This window comes from Mustela erminea, chromosome 1 (assembly GCF_009829155.1).
Source record: "Mustela erminea isolate mMusErm1 chromosome 1, mMusErm1.Pri, whole genome shotgun sequence".
NCBI lineage: Eukaryota > Metazoa > Chordata > Mammalia > Carnivora > Mustelidae > Mustela > Mustela erminea.
In genome coordinates, this window is record NC_045614.1 from 16,505,287 (window position 1) to 16,525,078 (window position 19,792).

General features: G+C 45.9%; 2 protein-coding genes across 3 annotated transcripts in view; both read right to left on the minus strand.

The window, feature by feature from the left end:
• Positions 1-2,708, minus strand: part of FYCO1 (FYVE and coiled-coil domain autophagy adaptor 1) — a 71,374-nt gene extending 68,666 nt beyond the window's left edge. For both annotated transcript variants that reach the window (XR_004279994.1, XM_032317537.1), the window contains exon 1: positions 2,581-2,708. The gene's annotated coding sequence lies outside the window, so the exon portion shown is untranslated. The remainder of the gene's footprint in view (positions 1-2,580) is intronic.
• A 3,856-nt stretch (positions 2,709-6,564) lies between these two features.
• On the minus strand, positions 6,565-17,533 carry XCR1 (X-C motif chemokine receptor 1). The gene is made up of 3 exons (XM_032317557.1): positions 17,406-17,533; positions 7,923-11,562; positions 6,565-7,878 (listed from the first exon to the last, which is right to left on the minus strand). The coding sequence occupies exon 2, from the start codon at positions 11,543-11,545 to the stop codon at positions 10,550-10,552; it is 996 nt and encodes a 331-aa protein (XP_032173448.1). The 5' UTR covers positions 11,546-11,562; positions 17,406-17,533; the 3' UTR covers positions 6,565-7,878; positions 7,923-10,549.
• Positions 17,534-19,792: the final 2,259 nt, after the last annotated feature.

Sequence of the window (19,792 nt, forward strand, 5' to 3'; positions counted from 1 at the left end):
TTCTTCTGGATTCCACAGGCTCCCCTAACTCGGTTTCTTGCCCCGGGCCAAAGACGCAGCACCCCAGGCTCCTGAGGTGGCCAGCCAGACCTGCCCCGGGGCCCCAGAACCAGACCACAGCGTCTGCCCCGAACCACGCTGATGTACACGTCCTCATCCCCGCCAACAGGATCGGGCCAAACTAGAAGCAGGCACTTGGTGTCTTTCAAATGCCACAAAGCCCCTTGTGAACAGGGAGGACCACTGCTGGTCACACAAACCATCGGGCTGACTGGCGCCAACATGTGGAAGAGGGGAAAACACCTCCTGGCCCACTGAGCACAACTCCACCATCCATCCTCCTCCTAAAAGCCATGAGCTCATGTGCTCTGGGGCTGAAGCTCGTGTTATGGGGCAGTCCGGTGACAAACAGTACGTCCAGAAGCAGCCAGAGGCTAAATCCAGGCCCATGGAGACATTTCCATATCCACCCTACTGATTTATTTTCAATCACAGGTTCTTATACCAATCAAAAGCTTTAAAAACAAAAACAAACAAAAACTCCAAAAATCTGGCACCAAGATCACAAAAAGGGAATATTGTTCATCCTTGGAGCAGCACAGTGACGTTCCGCAGGAGATGAGCAGATGCTCACAAGGCCAAACTCCACTCCTCTCTGCTCACGGGCAGCGTCCGGCTCGTTACAAGGCACCAGTCAACGCACCTGACCTGCCATGCGTGCTGGGACTGCTCCGTGGAACGTGGCCCCAAACTCTGAGCTCCCATCAGTGGATTTTCACCGCAAGACCACATGCTTCCTCTGCCTCGTGTTTAAAGACCTTCCAGTCTTGAGTCACCAAAGTCGTCCTTGGATTCACCAGAAAGTACACGTTATCCACAGCCAAACCTCTCCCCTAAAGGAAGAGGGACTGCCATTCCTCAGGCACCTACTATGTGTTCTGGAGGCGGCAGCCCACAGCTTCCGTGACGGATACGGGTCAATGTAACCAGATGCTCTGATCTTATCTGTTCGAGGTGACTCCTCTCATCACAAACATCTGTGGGAGTCATTCTGTCCACGCTCAAAGGGCCCTAAAAGCAGCCACAAGAAGCAAAGACCACCCAAGGAGCAGCTAGAGGACAGACTCCAAAGCAACTACAAAAATAATCAAAGTCAAATACAACTTGTGGCTTCTAACAGGTGGGCATATGTTCATTACACAAATCTTGCAATGTTTATGTTTTCCTAATAAAATACTGAAAACAATTTAAAAGCTAAGTGGAGCACTACACAAAGATGAACACTATTAACAGGAGCAGGAAACGTGTTTCCTAAAGCAAGAACCGTTTCAGATCCTTGTAATCACGGAAGGGACCACGTCCCTTCACTGAGACAATCAACCGTGATTTCCAGAGTGATCACAACGATGGCCCACGAATGGGCAAGGAATTCAGCAACCGATCAACAGTAGTTGTCACAGAAGGGAGGGTCGAGTCGGGGCCACTCAACATGGGCCCACTTGGGAAGGTGTGAGCCACAGATAGCATTACACCTCAGCGAGACGGCATTTTCCGAGCACCAACACACAGGGAAAGCCGCATTAGGCAGATGGCAGGAGAGTAAAGCTTGCTACAGAGACCACAGGGCTTGCAGGGGCAGGAGGGCAGTGAGAAGATTACAGCCTGATCCTCTGCCCTCAAAGAGCCCCTGACCCATTTCTCTATGGGAAAGGAAACTGCTGCGGTGAGACAAGCAGAGAAACAGAGCCTGCGGCCAACACCAGCAGTTTCTTTAAGTGCTCTATTTTCTCCTAGAGGGGGCAACCAGTGGGAGCTGTGAAGAATGAAAAGAGGCATCAGCGGACACATGTGCAGTAACAGGGAGCCACGTGGTTAATGTGTCAACCACACACGCTTTCCTTACATAAAAATAAAACCCAGCCCTCCCCCCTACAACAACCCCGACCCTAGGCTCTGAATAGGCTCTTATTTAGCCCAAGTCCCCTGCAGCCACACCGCAATCCCAAATCCACAGGTGTTTTCAGGAAAGATCACTGGAGGCTACCTCGACGGTCCTGCACCTGGACACAAGGTAAAGAGCATGGGCCAAGGGATGAACAAACTGTCCCCCTTATGTTTGGAAGGGCGAAATGAGATGGTCTGGGCTGTCCCGGCCCAGCGAAGCCAGGAACTTCGCTTTTTAAGGTCAGCAGCCTCCCGGACAACGCAAGCAGAAACTCCGGGACCTGTCCTCCTGTAACGAAAGGATCCAAAGCTTGTTCTGAGACTCCCGCATGGTGGGCTCCGTGGCGGCCCCTCGGCCATCGGAGGTCCTGGAACTGGAGTTTGGGGGGGTCTGTCTTTCTAACTGACCACCAGAGGCAGCCTGGGTTCCAGGGTTAGTTTCAGCGCCGGCCCGAGGTGCCTCCCAGGCCAGCTGGGCAAGGGCAAGGGCTCGGGCGGGGTCTCGGGGAGACCCGGGATGGGCGGGGACAGTGAGGGCAACAGGTGAGAAGCCGCGTACGGAGGGAAGTTCTCAGCTCCGGGGACGACAGCGGCCCAGGCTCCCCCAAGGTCCGGACGGCCCCCCGCGGCACTTACGCGCTCGTGGGTCCACGGCTGGGCAGAAGCGAAACTTTCTGGGGCCCAGCGGAAGAGTGCGGTAGCGCGCCGTGGCCCGCCATGATACGCAGAGCCGCCGCAGGCGGGCGCGGACTACAACTCCCGTCATTCTCTGCAGGGCCGAAGCCTACAAGTCCCGTCGGACCCCACAGAACCGGGCGGACTGCGATTCCGTGTTTGCTCCGCAGAGATGAGGTTTGCAACTACCCCTGGGAGCGCCGTGCCACCGGCTCCAGCTTAAGGCTTGCAGTTCCCGCGGGCTCATGTGTCCGCAGGTCACCTATGTGGCACCTTGAAAGCGGCGTTGTGCCCGTGCAGCTTTTGAGAACTTAAAACGCGGCTAGTTCGTGTTGAATCGTACATGGGCTGTAAGTGCAAAATACACCTGACTTCCAAAGACTTAGTATGAAAAACATAATGCGAACTAGCGCGTTACTACTTTTATGCAGATTACAAGTTGAAACGATAATATTTTTGATACCTTGGGCAGGCTAAATGGAAAGCATTCTTGTATTGCTGGGCTTCGCATCTTTTGATCCCCTCACTTCCTAACACCGGGACCTATTGGAATTCAGTGCTCAAAATTGTTTATGAATAAACTACCACCCCTGATTTCTCCCTCACTGTCAGTCCGATTTCTATTTATACGTTCTATTTTCTATTTGTAAGTTGCGAGTCATTTTGAGGCTGGGCTCCAGGTAACAAAACGCCTTCTTCATTCATGACGTCTGCTGTGGACACAAGACAGAAGAGCGACAGGACCCGGGGTACTTCAGCCTGTGACTGAAGCCCCGTCTCTTGTCCTTCCTTAACTCTAGCTGCCCTTGTTCCTACCATTCAGCTAGAAATACCTTCTATCTCCCAGGACTTAGCTAGTGGTGTCCAGTCAGCTGCTATGGCCCCAGCATTGCCTAGGTGGGAAAATCTAGGAAAGCAAATAGATTTCTTACTTAAGGTTAGGGTATGGCATGTCATTGTGCTCTTTTATAAATTAACTAGGTATAGATAAGTCAGCGATTAGATGGATGGGCTAGCTGATTTGTGGGGGTGACGGGGAAGTGATTTCCATTCTTCCTGTTATAAAACTATGAAAGGAAGAGGAATGAGGGGGAGGATGGCACATGGAAAGTCACCGTTCCGACCACAGTCTGAAGGGTTTTGTGACACGTTATGGATGGGAGAGATTTTAATGTCGGATTTTAATACCACTTTCTCAGGACTGTGACCTCACATCCTCAGAATTGTGACCCCACATGATTGGGGCTATAACCCCACATGTTCAGAGCTGTGGCCCTAGTGAAGAGGTCATGACCCCACATGCCAGAAGACTTGACCCCATGTTCCTGGGGTCGTGACCCCATGTGCTTGAGTCCATTGTCCCCACTTGATCAGGGTTGTGAGCTCACATCCTTGGGGCTGTGACAACTCATGCTCAGGTCCATGACTCTTTGTCCTCTGAGTGGTGACCCCTGTGCCAGAGGCTGTTACCCCACTGGATTACATTTGTGACCCTACATCCTTGGGGCTGTGACCTCTTGCCTCAGGCACTGACCCCATGTGACTGGGGCTATGAATGTTGGAGTGTGACCTCTCTGAGCCCCGATACCCTCCTTGGTTTAAGCGGGAACCAAAAACCTTATAAGGTGCTTGTGAGATGTAAGAATGTCTGGGCCTGGGACCAAACAGATCTCAGTAAAAATCTGTTTCCAGTCTCCGGTGGGTGTCTTCGGTCAGATGCAATATTCTGTGTGGGCAGGGTAGTCACTGAAACCTCACAAGGGGCTCTGAGATACACGAGAATTCCCTGCACGCCCACGGAGATCAGTGCCCTGTATTAGCCTGCTTATGCTGCCTTCAGAAAGTCCCAGAGAGGGCGCCTGGGTGGCTCAGTGGGTTGAGCCGCTGCCTTCGGCTCAGGTCATGATCTCAGGGTCCTGGGATCGAGTCCCGCATCGGGCTCTCTGCTCAGCAGGGAGCCTGCTTCCCTCTCTCTCTCTCTCTGCCTGCCTCTCCATCTACTTGTGATTTCTCTCTGTCAAATAAATAAATAAAATCTTTAAAAAAAAAAAAAAAAAGAAAGTCCCAGAGACTAGGTGACTTAAACAGGTCTCCAGGCCAGAAGTCTACGATCAGGGTGTCTGTAGGATTGACTCCTTCTAAGGCTGCGAGGGAGCACCTGTTCCATGCTTCTCCTGTTTTCTAGTGCTTGCTGCTGATCTCTGGTGTTCTTGACTTCTGATAGTATAACTCCAGTCTTCACACAGCGTTCTCCCTTTGTCTGGATCTGTGTCCAAATTTTCATTTTTATAGGGACACCAGTCTTAAGGGGTTATGGGTTCACCCTCACCTATATGGCCTCACTTTATATCATTACATATGTAGTAACTACCCTTACAGAGAAGGTCATGTTCAGAGGCACTGAGAATTAGGACTTAAACTTAAGAATTTGGTGGGGAGTAAGAGAAGGACACAGTTCAACCCATACATGCCGGAAGCTACAGGCTTGTATACCCTAAAGAACCCCATGGAAATGCAACTTTATGAAATTATACACCCATACACTTCGTTTTTTTAATCATAGGAAGGGATCTTAGAGATAACTGAGTTTAAACCTCTCCAGTTATGTTGAATAAATAAGGAGGGGAAGTGGTTTGCTAAAGATCCAGCCAGAAAAGTGAGTGTGATTTCCTATCAAGACCAGTATTTGTGGGTTTCCTCTAATTTTTAAGTAAACAGAAGATGCTTTGAGAAATTAGTAATGTTCAGTGTTTTTTTTTTTTTTTTAAACTCATTTTACCCTCACTATTGGAAAAAATCAGAGGCAGATTGCCGAACCAATTGTAACCGAAGTGAGGAAAAAGATGCAGGTGGGTACTTCTCCAAACTCTCATAGTTTGTTGTAAAGTGCTTTGAAATAGTTTTAATGACACATGTAAGGTGACGTATTTAAGGTGGACATTCCCAATTGCATGGACAATTGAGCCTTGTAATTTTCTCTGAGTCCAGAAGGTTCATCCAAGTCCTCTGGAAAGAGGGCCAGCAATTCCCTAGGCCTAGAGTAATACTATGGAAATCTTTCCCCAAACAGGCCAAATGACCAGAGGCTGGCCAACTTGAGAATAGAGCTAATTTGTCTTTGTGGTCTTATACCCTCCCCCTGCCACAAACACGGGCTTGTGCTGCCTTCACACAGAGTGGGCCTCCATATGTGGCAAGGAACATTCTGGAGATCTGCATACCCTCTCCATTCTCACCTCTGGCCCCATCTCTAATCCTTGCAACTCTCCAGTGCCCATCCACTGCCCATGTCCTTTCTCTAACCATGAGTGATGCTCAAGTCTGATTTTCTGATATGGTGAAAATCAAGGAACCAAACTGCCATTGTCCTTCAGTCCTTCTGGCCACACTCTGTTTTGTGGAGGGGATGGGTGTGTGGGAGAGGGGGTTGTAGGCACCTTGGACCTAAAATCTGGACTGGCCCCAAGGTAGAGAGTGGAGTTCAGGATAAGCCTTACCCCCTTCCAAAACTTCCCCCAAACCTGCAAAATATCTTCCACCAAGTTTTCAGGATACCCAAAATTCCCAGCAGGAAGTGTATCATTCCTTCTGATTGGAGAGGTGATCTCTGAAAAGTCCTTGTTCTGACACAATGGGTCATAAAATAGGGGAAAAAAAAAAAAAACCTTGGACTTGAAGATAGCGAACTAAGGTGTCAGGCCAGGAGAGAGATGAGCCCTGGAGCACTCAAGATACACTTGGCCTCCTGGACAATTTTGCCTAAGGCCTAAAAGAACCAATTTCCCACCATCCAGAGCCATACAAGATTTGTTCCACACTTTATCTCCAATCCTCCTCCTGTATTCCTCCCTGCACCCTAAATCCTAACCCAGATCCCCAATAAGCAGAGAATTGTTAGGCGTAGAAATTGGGTAGAAATAAGGGGAACACAGCCAGAGGTGCGTCCGTGCAAATCTTTTATTTGTGCATGTGATACAATGATGCTTTCTGTCTTTGTGAGATGATTACAATAGTAATTCCTATTTGGAGCTGAATCATTGGCAAAGCAAGTACTTTTATGCGTGTGACATCATGTGCACCTCCATCATGTGGGTAGTCTGCCTTTGTGTTGTTGGCATTTATACAGTTTTACAGAGGAGGACACTGAGGGTCTGAGATGTCCAAGGTCACAGTGAGTCAGTAAAGGAGCTTAGATTTGGGGTTTGCGTCCAGGGCTCAGATCCTGAGAGCCTTTTCAGATAGATAGTCTGCTTTGGGGTCTCTTCTGCTGGGTTTTCCCAGACTCGTGGGCCTCCTTGTCCTGTCCCAGGTAGGTTCCATAAATGAAAGCTATCAGGAGGTCAGCAAACCGGGCAATGTCTGGACTGATGGACTCTAGGGAAGAGTTCGTGGGAAGCCATTGGTGGTACCTGGGGTTGACCAGAAGATGTAATATAAGGAAGTGTGGAAAGGAAAAAAAAAAAAAAAAAAACCAGAAGTAGGAAAAAGCCAAAAAGATGGTCTCCAATCCACTTATTCAACCAACCACAAACCCTGTGGGGCACCAAGGGAGGTTCTAGAGTTTCAGCAGGAGGCTTGTGCCTTTGAGGAACTTCTACTCTGGCTAGGGTCGTCTGAGGTCTGGGGCTGCCCTGGGCTTAAAGTTCCCATTCAAAGACCAGCAAGGTTCCTCCTCCCTTCCTGATTTTGTCCGAGAGAGCAGGGAGGTAGAAATGCCGTTAAGACATCTTTTCTAGGAACCACTGTGGATGTTTTATGTGCCAGGCATGGCAGGAGATCTGCAGCCCAGTATCCGGGGCACTTTGATTGACTACAGGGGGAGAGACAGGCCCACAAGAGTCTAGCTGAGGTCGAACCGTGGTTCTGTGGGTGGAGAGAGGGGGAAAGCAGGAGGTTGTGGCCAACGAGGGTGTGGTCAAGGTATGTAGAGAGTGGCCACCCATGTGTAGCTCTCTGATTGTACTTTTCGGCAGTCTTATTCACGGTTCCCTCTCTGATAGGATGTCCCTCTGTCTTCCCATTCACATCTGTGCTTCTCTGGGCCTCTGCTCTTGGATTCCCAAGGAACTACATTAGGAGAAGAGGCTCCACTTTCTACTCTTGGGGATGACAAAAATCACTAGAAATGTAAGGAGATAGACACGAGTGTATTTAGTGACAGGATCTCAGGGGTGTGGCTGAATGTGTTGAAAGATATACTTAGCAGAGCAGCTTTTGTTGGGAAGGAATGGGATGGGGTAAGGAGATGAAGAAGTGAACCTTTTGAGAGGTTCCCTCTCTGGTAGTAAGGCAAAGAAGTGAACCTCTCAAAAGGCATGCTCTGGTAGTAAGGCAAGACCCTGAAACCTGCCTTCTGGGAAGAGTGGGGTTGAGAACATGCAGCTTTGGTTTTGGGGCTGTAGTCCTCCGCCTTTCCCCTCCCTGGACTCAGCCTGCCCTCTGAATAAAAGTTGAACGAAGTTTTAATAATATTAGGTTTGAAAGGGGCACCGAATGATTATCCTAACCAGAAGTCCATTCGCTTATCTCTGAGCCCACAACTACTCATTGTCTCCTTCCTTTTGCTCTTTCTTCTATCTGTGCTGAGTGATGTCCCCACCCATTAGTTGGCAAGACCATGAGAGCTTTGTCCTTCACTGGTGCACCACCCAGTCCTCTCCAGCAGGTGTTATTGGCCTAATTTTTAAAACTAGACCTTCAGTCTTCCCCAGCCAGATAAAATGCCTCTAAGGCTGGCCACCCAATTGCAAATGCATCATTGAAACCGTAGCTGGAGCTGAAGGGGTGAATGCTTTACGTGCTCTCTATGTGCCAGCCAAAGGCTGGAACAGTAGCTACTTTATTCAAAAGGCATAGACTGAGTGACTGCTGTGTGCAAAGTCCTGCCCAAGGGACTGTGGGAAGAATCCGGAATTCTCATTTTCAAGGACTTACAGCCAACCATACCCAACTGGGGTGCAGGTCAGAATCACCTAGGGAGATTTTCCAAAGGCCCCACTCTAGAGCTAAATCAGGTTGGAAACAGATCTGTGTGGTATGGGAAAATTTTAAAGATGGGTTTCATCTATGTCCTGAGATGTGATGCTATGGGACAGTGTGAGAGGCAGGCATGTGTACGTCTAACTAAAAAGCAAGGTCAAGTATAGACGTTGCCAAAGAGAAGGATAAGCCTGGTGCTCTGAGAGCATAGATTAGGGAGGAAGGGTTACTGTAACTCCAGCAGCCTGGGGCAAGAAAGCTCGACTGTGTTTCCTAGGCATGGGTCCCCCAAATGCATACATTAGAAAAATAATGACAGTTGTCATTCTTTGTTCCCACTCAATACGTTGTGCTAGAACACCAGGGCCCTTGGCAGGGTGCAGGACCTGGGGTGCAAGACCTCAGGCACTCTGCATTCCAATGGGGCGGGAAGATAAGACATGCACAAGTGTAACTATGACACATGGTAGAGAGTGACAAATACTATTTCAGAGGGGACAAGCGGAGTGCCACAGCACACCAGAGAGTGCTCTTCTGATTTTCAGATAGGGAAGGTCTTCCTGAGGAGTTTCAGCTGGGGCTTGTAGGTAGTGGAGTAGGAGGACAGGTGTTCCAGGCCCTGGGGACCACATGACGGGGACCCAGAGGAGACTGGGGGAAGGGTGTCTGGAAGGATGGGAGAAGGGTGTGGTTTTTTTGTGGTTGGATCCTGAGCTGCATGGGGGGGATGGCAGAAGGTGGAATAACAATGGAAAAGTTCATTGGCCCCAGATTGCAGGGGCCCTGAAAGACTTGCTGAGGTGTTTGGGCTTTATTTGCATAGTGTGAGGATCCACGAAGGGTTCCGAAGCACCCTGGTGTCCATTCAGAGGACACTTTGTGGGGAAAGAGGTGAGGAGTGGAAGATGCTGAGGAAGTGAGATCATTTGGGGATGGAACCACGGGCATTCAATGAACATGGACAGAAACAGCTCTGGGGGACATGGGGAAGGCAGAGGCAACAGGACTTGGCTGTGGGAGTGGAGGGAAGGGAAATGTAGGACTCAGAGATGATGCGGGTTTGGAGTGTCGGTGGCTGGGGGAAGCTGGTGCCATCAGCCAAGCAGATGGAGAACATCTGAGGTGGAAACTGATGAATCTGAAGTATCAGCTCGATATCCATCCAGAGAGGATGAGATGTAGGAATCTTCACCCTGGTTGCCTTGGCCGAGGAGGATGTTTAGTTTTCTGGACCTTCAGAGCTGGACTATTGGTACCTAGAGGGTCATGATGGTATCTCCTTATCTTTATGTCCTGCAGACAAATGCTTCATGCAGAAGATGGCACTTACTGCATTCAGTCTTTCCACAAAAGATTATTTATGGGCTGAATATCCAGGTGCTAGTTCATGTGGCATACACTAGAGCTATGACATGGAATGTATCTCCTGTCTAGTTGGGTCTTCAGGATCCAGATTACATTCTGACTTGCTTATTTGAGGATATGCTTATCTTGGCCCAGTGAAACAGTCTCACCCAGCAGTCACAGAGGAGTGCAGAGCCAACCCCTCCAAAGTCAGCTGGCACAACCCTCCAGGTGAGCAGGGGACAGACCATCTACCATCAGTCTGCATCTATACAATTAGCACACACACGGAGCCTCAGACCCTCAAAAAGCCTTGGAGGGATTCCTTTCTGGGAATCCTTCCAAGTTTCAGAGCCTTCTGGACTAAGCAATGTCTGAAGGAATGAATTAATGAAGGAATGAATGATGAACTCAGAATCCAAGAAATGTTTTTCTGGATGGAAATATACAGTTTCCAGTTTCTGCCACTATCTGCAGAAGACGAGACATGAAGGACCTACTTGTGGAAGGTGGCCATGGCATTCGCCAGCATGCCCTCCTGCCCTGCTTCTCCCTGGTCCCACTCCAGCAGCTCTGTCTACCTCCATTGGCACCACTGAACTCCCTTTCAATAGAAGGAGGCACCCTCGTAATTGAAGGAGCCTGCTGTGTGATGAGGAATGCTGGCTGCCTGCTGCCCGCAGATCCGGAAGTGCCGGAGCAGACTTTTGAGATGTCTGCGGAACTTGACCCCGACAAAAACGTAGAGCACTGGGTTGAAGCAGCAGTGGGAGAAGGCAAGGTTGCGGCAGATGAGCATGGCATAATCCATCTGTTGGCTGAACTCGCAGCTCTGGATGACCCCAAGTTTCAGCAGTGTCTCCAGAAACAGGAGCAGGTTGTAGGGAGCCCAGCTAAGGAAGTAGGCTGCCACGATGGTGAATATAAGCCTGACTGTCCGAGGGCGCCGTTTGGACCGAGAGCGGAACAGGGTCTTGAGAATCTCCACGTAGCAGAACAGGATAATCCCGATGGAGAGCAGGAAGAAGACATTATGCTGGTAGACCGAGGTTAGGAACCCCTTCCTTTCTGAGTACTGACACTGTGAAGAAAGCACTGTGTGGAAGATAGCATCAGGGATGGAGGACAGGATGCTGGTTGCCCACACAGCTATGGTCACCAGCACACGGCACTGGAGGGTGTGGACACGCAGGGATGAGAGGGGCCTCACCACCGACAGGTAGCGGTGGATAGTCATGATGGTCAGGAAGAAGATGCTGCTGTAGAGGCTGATGGAGAAGATCATGCTGAGGAGCTTGCAGAGGAAGTCCCCCAGCAGCCAGCCCCAGTGGTACGCCGTGATCCACACTGGCAACAAGCAGGAGAACGCCAGATCTGAGAGGCACAGGTTGAAGATGAAGACATTGGTGAGGGATTCCAGGCTCTCATACTTCACTAGGACCCACAACACCAGGCTGTTGCCCACCAGGCTGAGGAGGAACACCAGGAGGTACAGGATGGTGGTGCTGATGGTGGCAAAGGTAAAGGTCTTGTTCTCACACAGTAAGCTCTGAGGATCATATTCAAAAGGGGTGATGGACTCTGGGGTGCCTGAGGGCTCCATCTAGACAAAGAAAGCATCTGAAATGACAGAGATGCAGAGTTTCAGACCACATGGTTAGGCTAGAATCCATAGGACCCATATTACATAAGAAGTGTGTGGTCCATGGTCCAGCTACCTATGGTCACTTAACTGTAAGGTGACTAGGAACTTTGCCAGAACACATAAGTCACTAAGCATTCTGTTTAGTTTGGCAGGCTTTTTTTTCTTAGCAAGGCTCTCCTGATGAAGGAAGTGGTGCATTCATTTGCATTCTGTCATACACCCCATTTCTCCTTGGAGACTGGCATTTGAGTAGCACTAAGCTAGACCCTTCTTCCCGTAGGTGTATGAGGAAGAGCAATGGAATTGGAGTCAAAGAACTGAGGTCAAATGTGAGCCCCGTTACTGTATTTCTGGGAAAGCTATCTAACCTTTCTGAACCTCAGGTCGTCATCTATAAAATAGAGCTAATGACCCCCCAATTGTTCCTTCATTTATTTAGCAAATATCTAGTAGCATTTACTCTGCCTCCTTCCCTTTGTCTCTCCCTCTGTCCCTCCATTCTTTACTTCCTCTGCTCCCTCCTTTCCTTTCTTCCATAAAGTAAAGAAATTCTGATATCAGGATTGTTCAGGAAACTTGCTGTCTCTTGAAACAGGTCTAAAAAGAAAGGAGGAAACATCTCTCATGTAAACTCAGGTGTGAAATAACCTCAAGATTACGACGAACACTGAGATTCTGGGAGACCAAATCGTCACCAACACAGATGTCCCTTGAAAGGGAAGTATATGCAGAGTGACCTCCAAAGGCCAAAGGAGCCATGAGGCCAAAGAAAAAAGGCCAGTAAAGTCCAGCCTGCCAAGAAATGGCTTATTAAAGGGGCTTATGGACAGAGGTGTGTCTTGGGTTGCTGCAAGATGAGTGTATCTCTGCACTCTGAGACCTCCTGTTACACCTGATTTTGCAGCCCTAGAGGCTGGGGAGTGCATAATGGGTGACGACTAGGAGGAAATGTTTGAGAATATTTGTCTGTCATTGTTGTATCTCCAGAATAGATCAAGGCCTTTATGTTCCAAGCATATACTTAAGGTTAATTTATTATGCAAGTGGTTAGACGAAAGGAAAGAATGGTGATTGTGGTGGTATGTGGGGGGACTGTGCTCAAGAGGGCTCCAGGTCACAGAGTGGTCATCATGGCAGATTTGTCCAAGATGGCATCAGGCTGGTTCACACACTTGCTAACACAGAAGATTAACTCTCTGAGCAGAAGGCTGCCTCACACGGGAGTTTGGTTTACAGAACATCCTATAGAGACAAACAAATGGCAATAAGCTAAGTGCCCTGTCGGAGGGGAGTAGCTAAGAGAACTGTATTGAGTCACACTGATTCAATCCTCTGAGTTAGTGAGGTTTGGGAAACTATGAGACTTGAAGGCCAGGAAGAGGAGAGGGAGTGACTTAAGAGCCAGACACTGTACTAGCACAGGCTATTCCCCTGCTCCTTCCATCCTGCGACTGTCTGTAAGGCACAGCCACCCCTACCTTATAGAAGAGGAACCCAAGGCTCAGACTGGTGAAGTGCCCTTTTCAACAGTATAAAGCCAGTAAGCAGGAAGGAGAGCCCAGCCGGGAGCCAAACCTAAGCTCTCCTGTCTTGTACTTGGAGGAGGAGAAAGGGAAAAGCAGCCCAAGTTTCTCACTTACCTAGTTTGGGATGGGAGGAATAAAAGGGGGCGTCTCAGACATGTCCTATTTTAGGTAGTAAGTCAATTCATGTCTCCAAACACCAAAGTGAAGATGGTTGAAAATATTACATATAGTTGGTTTCTTTTGTATTCTTTTGATTCCCAAAGAGGAATACATAAGCTTTTGTATGTTTACTGTCCACTTATGTTTCTTATTTTGAAAGTATTTATGAATTTTGTTCATTTTTTGCTTGGACTAATAATGTTTTCCTTATGAATTAAAAAAAATTTTTTTAAATATTTAATTAATTTATTTGACAGACAGAGATTACAAATAGGCAGAGGCAGGCAGAGAGAGAGAGGAGGAAGCAGGCTCCCTGCAGAGCAGAGAGCCTGATATGGGGCTGAATCCCAAGACCTGGGGTCATGACCTGAGCCGAAGGCAGAGACTTTAACCTGCTAAGCTACCCAGGCACCCCTTCCTTATGAATTTTTAAGAGCACTTTTTGGTACTGTCAACCTATTGTGCTTCTTAGCTTTTAATTCTGTCCATGTCTTTTCTTTTTCTTTTTCTTTTTCTTTTTTTTTTTTTTTTTTTGACATTTAGAAAGTGGGAGTCTACATTTTAAAGAGGAGCTCATCTGATTCAATCCAATTGTGTTTGATGACTTCTGACATATGCCAGGCCCTGTGACAGATGCTGGGCTTTTGGGTGGAAACATAACTTATAAATAGTCTCTATCTATAAGACGCTTATAGTTTAGAAGGAAAATAGAAATCGTAAAAATGTCTGGGATTTCCTGTAGTGTGATGAGTTGGAAATGCAGATATTTTGGGATGGGGCCTTGTAAGCACCCCTCATATCATACAGGTGATCCCCAAAGTCTACTGCTTGGCTTTTATCTTCTCCTGACCTAGGGCCAGTGTAAGCTGACCCATCTTCTTAATATCATCAGCCCAGCTGCGTGGTTAGAAATTTCTCAAAATTAAGTGACTTATCCTGACAAAGAAGATATCTTGTCCCTCTTTTATTGCAATTTACTAAAAACAAGTAGCTTGACAAAATCTCAGTGTTGTAACATATCTCATGAACATAGAACAAAACAACAGAAAGCTGGTTTGGCTTCCTTGGCTGATGATTTGTGTTGCATCGCCAAGATAAGATAATCACAGGTCTCTACGTTGAGTGGAGTTCACATTTTCTCCTCAACTCTCCAGAATAAAGGAAGTCCTCAGGCTGGTCTGGGATGGCAGGGAGCCAATAGCCAATCAACTCAACTTCCATTTCTCCCTCTTTACCTAGTTTTTTTCAGATCTGTGGTCCTGAATAACGCAGATTGAATGGGTTGTTAAGAGGACTTTCTAGTTCCTGCTTTGCCTGGCTATCAAGTACTGAATTATTTACCATGGAAAAGATAACATAAGTGGGTTTCATTTCTCAATAATATTTGAGTAAGCTAAGATTTGACCAACCATTCCACAGATAAGAGCTATAAACCCTGGGAAAGAAACCAAAACCAAAGCCCCAAACCTTCCTCTGGGCACTATTGGGCAACCAAAAGATGGTGAATACTGGAAGGGACCAGGCATTTGAAAAAGGAGAGCAACTGAATGGCACAGGTGGGATTCCCATTTTTTGGCTTTGGCCTCAGTGCAGGAGCCGGTCATAAGGGACAGCTAAAATTCCAGTAGCAAAGTCACAATTTTTTGGTCTTGAAAAACTAGAGGGCTGAACTTAGGGCAGTCACAGCCACTGGAGAGGGGATGAGGTGACATCGCAGAGAAGAAAGGGTTAGATAGTGAGAACCTCAGGATCTGTGTGTTTACTCTGCCCAGATGTTTGGCTGACCTCTGAACCATGAATGCCCCTGTGAATGCGGAGGCGGTGAACTGAAATTGAGCTGCTGCCTATTTCATGGGAGGCAAAGTTTAGAGTCTGAGCTGGCCACTTTAATTGGGTGATAGAACAAACAACAAATAAAACAATGATTACTTTTCAAAAGAATAAAACAGAATCTGGTCTGCACAGCATAGCATCTGTAATGATCAGGCTACAATACATCACTCGGCATGTGGAGAAATAGGAGAACGTGGTCCACCCTCAAAAGGAAAAAACCCCATCAAGAAACTGACCCTGAGATGACCCAGATGTTGGAATTCATGAAATAAGCATGGAAATGCAACTCTCTTCACTGTGCTCAAGGGACTGACTAAAGGACTAAAGGAAAATATATCCCTAATGAATGGAAAGATAGATCTCAGAAGAGAAAGACAAACTAAATGAAAGGCCCAAAAGGAAGTGGAAACAAATAACAATAAGATATCTAGAAAGGCCAAAATAATTTGGAAGTAAAATGACTTATTTCTAAAGACTCAGAGTCAAAGGGAAAAAAATCAAAGGCTAATTATAAAATATTTGGAACCAAATAATAACGAAAATAACACATATCAAAATTCATGGCACACAACCAAAGCATACTCAGATATGTATACCTTTCAATGCTCATATTGGAAAAAAGAAAGGTCTAAAATTAGTGATCTAAAATTAATGACTCAGAAGCTAGGGAAACAAAAGAGCAAGTTACACCCAATGGAATTAGAAGGAAGGAAATACAGATAAAAGAAAAAATAAAAAATAGGGAATAAAAAGAGAGGAAAAACCGGTTGTTGGAAAAAAATTTTAAAAATGTAATAGAACTCTAGTTAGGTTGAGAACATAAAGAGGGAGGACACAAATTCTGGGTAGCAGGTATGGAAGAATGGGCATTGCTACAGATCTTATAGATTTAAGTGACTAACAAAGAAATATTATGATCAATTTTACATTAGATACAGCAACGTAAATAAAATGGACAGATCTCTTTGAAAATTCAACCTACCAAAGCTGACAAAGAGGTGATACAGCAAATCTGTGAAGTCCTACTTTTATTGGAGAAATTTAATTAACTATAAAAAAAACTTTGTCACAAAGAACACTCCGGAACTAGATGATTTTTTTCTCATGCATTCTGTCAAACTTCTAAGGAAGAAATAATACCAATCTTTTACAAACAATCTGAGGTACAGTACAGAACACTTCTCAAATCATTTCAGGAGGCCAGCATCATCCTGATACCAAAACCAGACAAAAACATCACAATAAAGGAAACTACAAAACCAGCATGACTCATCAATATAGACGCAAAAATTCCTTAACCAAGTGTTAGCGTGTCAAATCCAGCAATCTACTTTAAAAGGAGTATATATCAATGACAAAGTGGTGTTTATTCCAGAAATATGAGAATGGTTTAACATTTGAAAACTCAAGTAATTTGGGGCACCTCAGTGGCTCAGTTGGTTAAGCGTCTGCTTTTGGGTCAGGTCATGTTCTCAGGGTTCTGAGATTGAACCCAGCTTCAGAGTCCCTGCTCAGCAGAAAGTCTGCTTATCCCTCTGCTCCTCAATTCACTTGTGCTCTCTCTCTCTTTCGAAAAAAAAGTAAAATCTTTTTAAAAATCAAGCAATTTGTCACCATATTGACAGAATAAAGACAAAAGCTACGTGACACTTTTTGATCAATGCAGAAAAGTATTTGACAGAACCCCATACCCATTCATGATGTAAACTCTGAGAAAATCAGAAATTAAAGGGATATTGGACATCTACAAAAGCTATTTCACTCTTCTGGTGGTTAATCATTCCTATACACAAAATATCATAGGCGCTTCTGGTCTGGGGTTGGGAGGTCTTGGGGATGCACAAGGCAAAATGGTGCCAAACCCCAAACCACTGTGAGTTATATTCTAGGAGCCCGGTCCCCTTTTGCCTGTCACTGTCCTCCCTCCCTGTCTCCGCTTGCTCAACCCCAAAAGATCAAAGTTAGCCTTCCAGTCCACAATATGCTTCTGGATGGAGAAACACAGATCTAAATTATCCAACCACTGATCATAATGCCTGACCTAAAGGCGAGGCACCAGATAACCCCCTATACTTTCTTTCTTCAGCAGAGGAAAAAGAAAAACATGTACATGATAGGTCTACTCAAAGTGCTTGGACCAGGTTTTTAGCAATGCAGATTTAGGGAAATCCGCAGACGTAGGGCCTCAGAGGCTCTGGAAGTAGAGGTCAGGACTCTGCATATTTACTAGCTCTCCACCTGGTACATGCTATTAATATCAGAGGAAAACACAAGTTAGAAGTGTTTGTAAAGGAACTCACCTAGATCTACACCTCTTTAGATGCGTCTTGAGGGAGAAATGGCACTTCTCTGCTGCACATTGTGCTCCAAGAAACTGAAACACTGCCCTGCCCAGAAGGTTAAAGGGAAGACGGTTGCGGTTGCGTATAGTCTCAGAGGGAGGCAGGGAGCCTTGGCTAATCCCTCCTCTCCCTTTTCTGGCTTCCCGGATTGACCCACCCTCAACCTCCCCACTCCCACCCAAGCCATCCTGTCAGAACCGGCCCCATTGCTGATCGCCTGACCTATCTCCAAAGGCAGGTGTGGTTCACAACTTAAGGGTCATCTGGGCCCCTGGGTCCCCCTGAGAAAAGGGTCAGGTAATTTTGGGGTTGCAAGGAATCCTAAAGGATAAATTTTTTAAAAGTTGCATCTGTATTTTAGTAAAATTTATATTTATTAACATACCAGTTACATATGATGATGGCGATGATGATTTTTATTTTATTATATATTTATTTGACAGAGAGAGAGCGAGAGAGAGCACTTGAGCACACGAGCAGGGGGAGCAGCAGAGGGAGAGAGAGAAGCAGGCTCTCCAATGAGCAGGGAAGTGGATGCGGAGCTTGATCCCAGGACCCTGGGACCATCACTTGAGCCAAAGGTAGATGCTTAACTGACTGAACCACGCAGGACCCCCAATGATGATGGTTTTAAATTGAGATAACATTCATGGAACAAAAAATTTACTACTTTAAATTGTAGAATTCTGTAGTGTTTAACATATTCACAATATTTACAAGCATCCTTGCTATTCAATTCTGGAACATTTCCAGCCCCCCCAAGAAAAATCCCGTACTTGTTAGCAGTCAGTCCCTTTCCCATTTCCCTCCATCCCCCCTAGCAACCACTAATCTACTTGCTGTCCTTATGGTTTTGCCTATTCTGGACTTTTCATCTGGGTGAAATCTTATAATATGTGACCTTCGGTGACTGGTCTCTTTCACTGAGTATAATGTTTTGAAGGCTCATGCATATTCTGGGATGTATCACTACTTCCTTCCATTTTGCGGTTGAATACTATTCCACTGTATGGATACACCACATTTCATTTACCCATTCATCAGCTGAGGGATATTTGGGTTGTTTCCACTTTGGGGCTATTATGGATAATGCTACCCTGAACATTCATGGACAAGTTTTTGTGTGGACATGTATTTTCAGTTCTCTTGCCTACATACTCAAGAGTGGAATTACAGGGGTGTATGGTGACTCTATGTTTAAACTTTCTGGGGGAACTGCCAGACTGCTTTTCACAGAGCTGTACCATTTTGCTTTCCCACCAACAGTGCATGAGGGCCCCAGTTTCCCCCTTTCTTCACCAATCCTTGTTCATTTTCTCTCTTTCTTTCCTTTTTAAATTACAGAGTATGAAATGGTAGCTCACCATGATTTTGATGTACATATCTTTCATGGATAACAAGGCTAAGTATCTTTTCATATGCTTATTGGTCCTTTGGGTACTTCCTTGAGACGTGTCCATGCAGAAACTTCCCCTTTCTCAAGTTTGGGTTATTTGGCTTTTTATTATAAAATTGTAAGCATTATTTATATATTCTGGATACTAGAGTCTTCTCAGATATATGATTTGCAAATAACTTCTCCCATTTTGTGAGAACTTTTTAAATTTGTTGAGAGTGTCCTTTCATAAACAAAAGTCTTTAGTTTTGATGAAGACCCATTTATATATACATTTTTAATTCTTGTGATAAATTATATTAGATAATGCTGGCCTCACAGGTTGAGTTTGGAAGTGTTCCTTCTGCTTCTATCTTCTGAAAGAGATTATAGGGAATAGATGTAATTTCTTCTTTAAATGTTTGGTAGAATTCACCCACAGGCCCATCTGGTCTGGTGATTTCTGTGTTGGAGAGTTATTAATTGTTGATTCAATTTCTTAGTAGATAGAGGCCTATTCACATTGTCTGTTTCTTCTTGTGTGAGTTTTGACAGGTTGTATATTTGAAGGAATTGGTCCATAGGTTATCAAATTTGTGGGCATAGTACTGTTCGTAATATTCCCCTATTACTTTTTAATGCTGATGTAGTTTGTGGTGATGTCTCCTCTTTTGTTCCTAATATTAATAATCTGAATCCTCTCTTTCTTAGTCTGACTAGACACTTATTGATTGTATCAAAATTTTCAAAGAACCACTGTTGGTTGTATTGATTTTCTCTACAAAAATGGGATCATATTATGCCCACTGATATATCCTTTTCCTTTAAGCAAAGTGGCACGAACATCTTTCCAAGCCCATTTTATTCTAGCAATTGAAAAGCGTTCCACCACATTGTGGTGCCATATTTTACCTACTTCCCTGTCAACGGACGCCTGGTTTGCTTCCAAGTTTTAAAATTATCCCAGTGA

What these genes read in the sequence shown, in the direction of transcription:
- XCR1 (XM_032317557.1), bottom strand. Translation starts at nt 11,545, where the DNA reads ATGGAGCCCTCAGGCACCCCAGAGTCCATCACCCCTTTTGAATATGAT.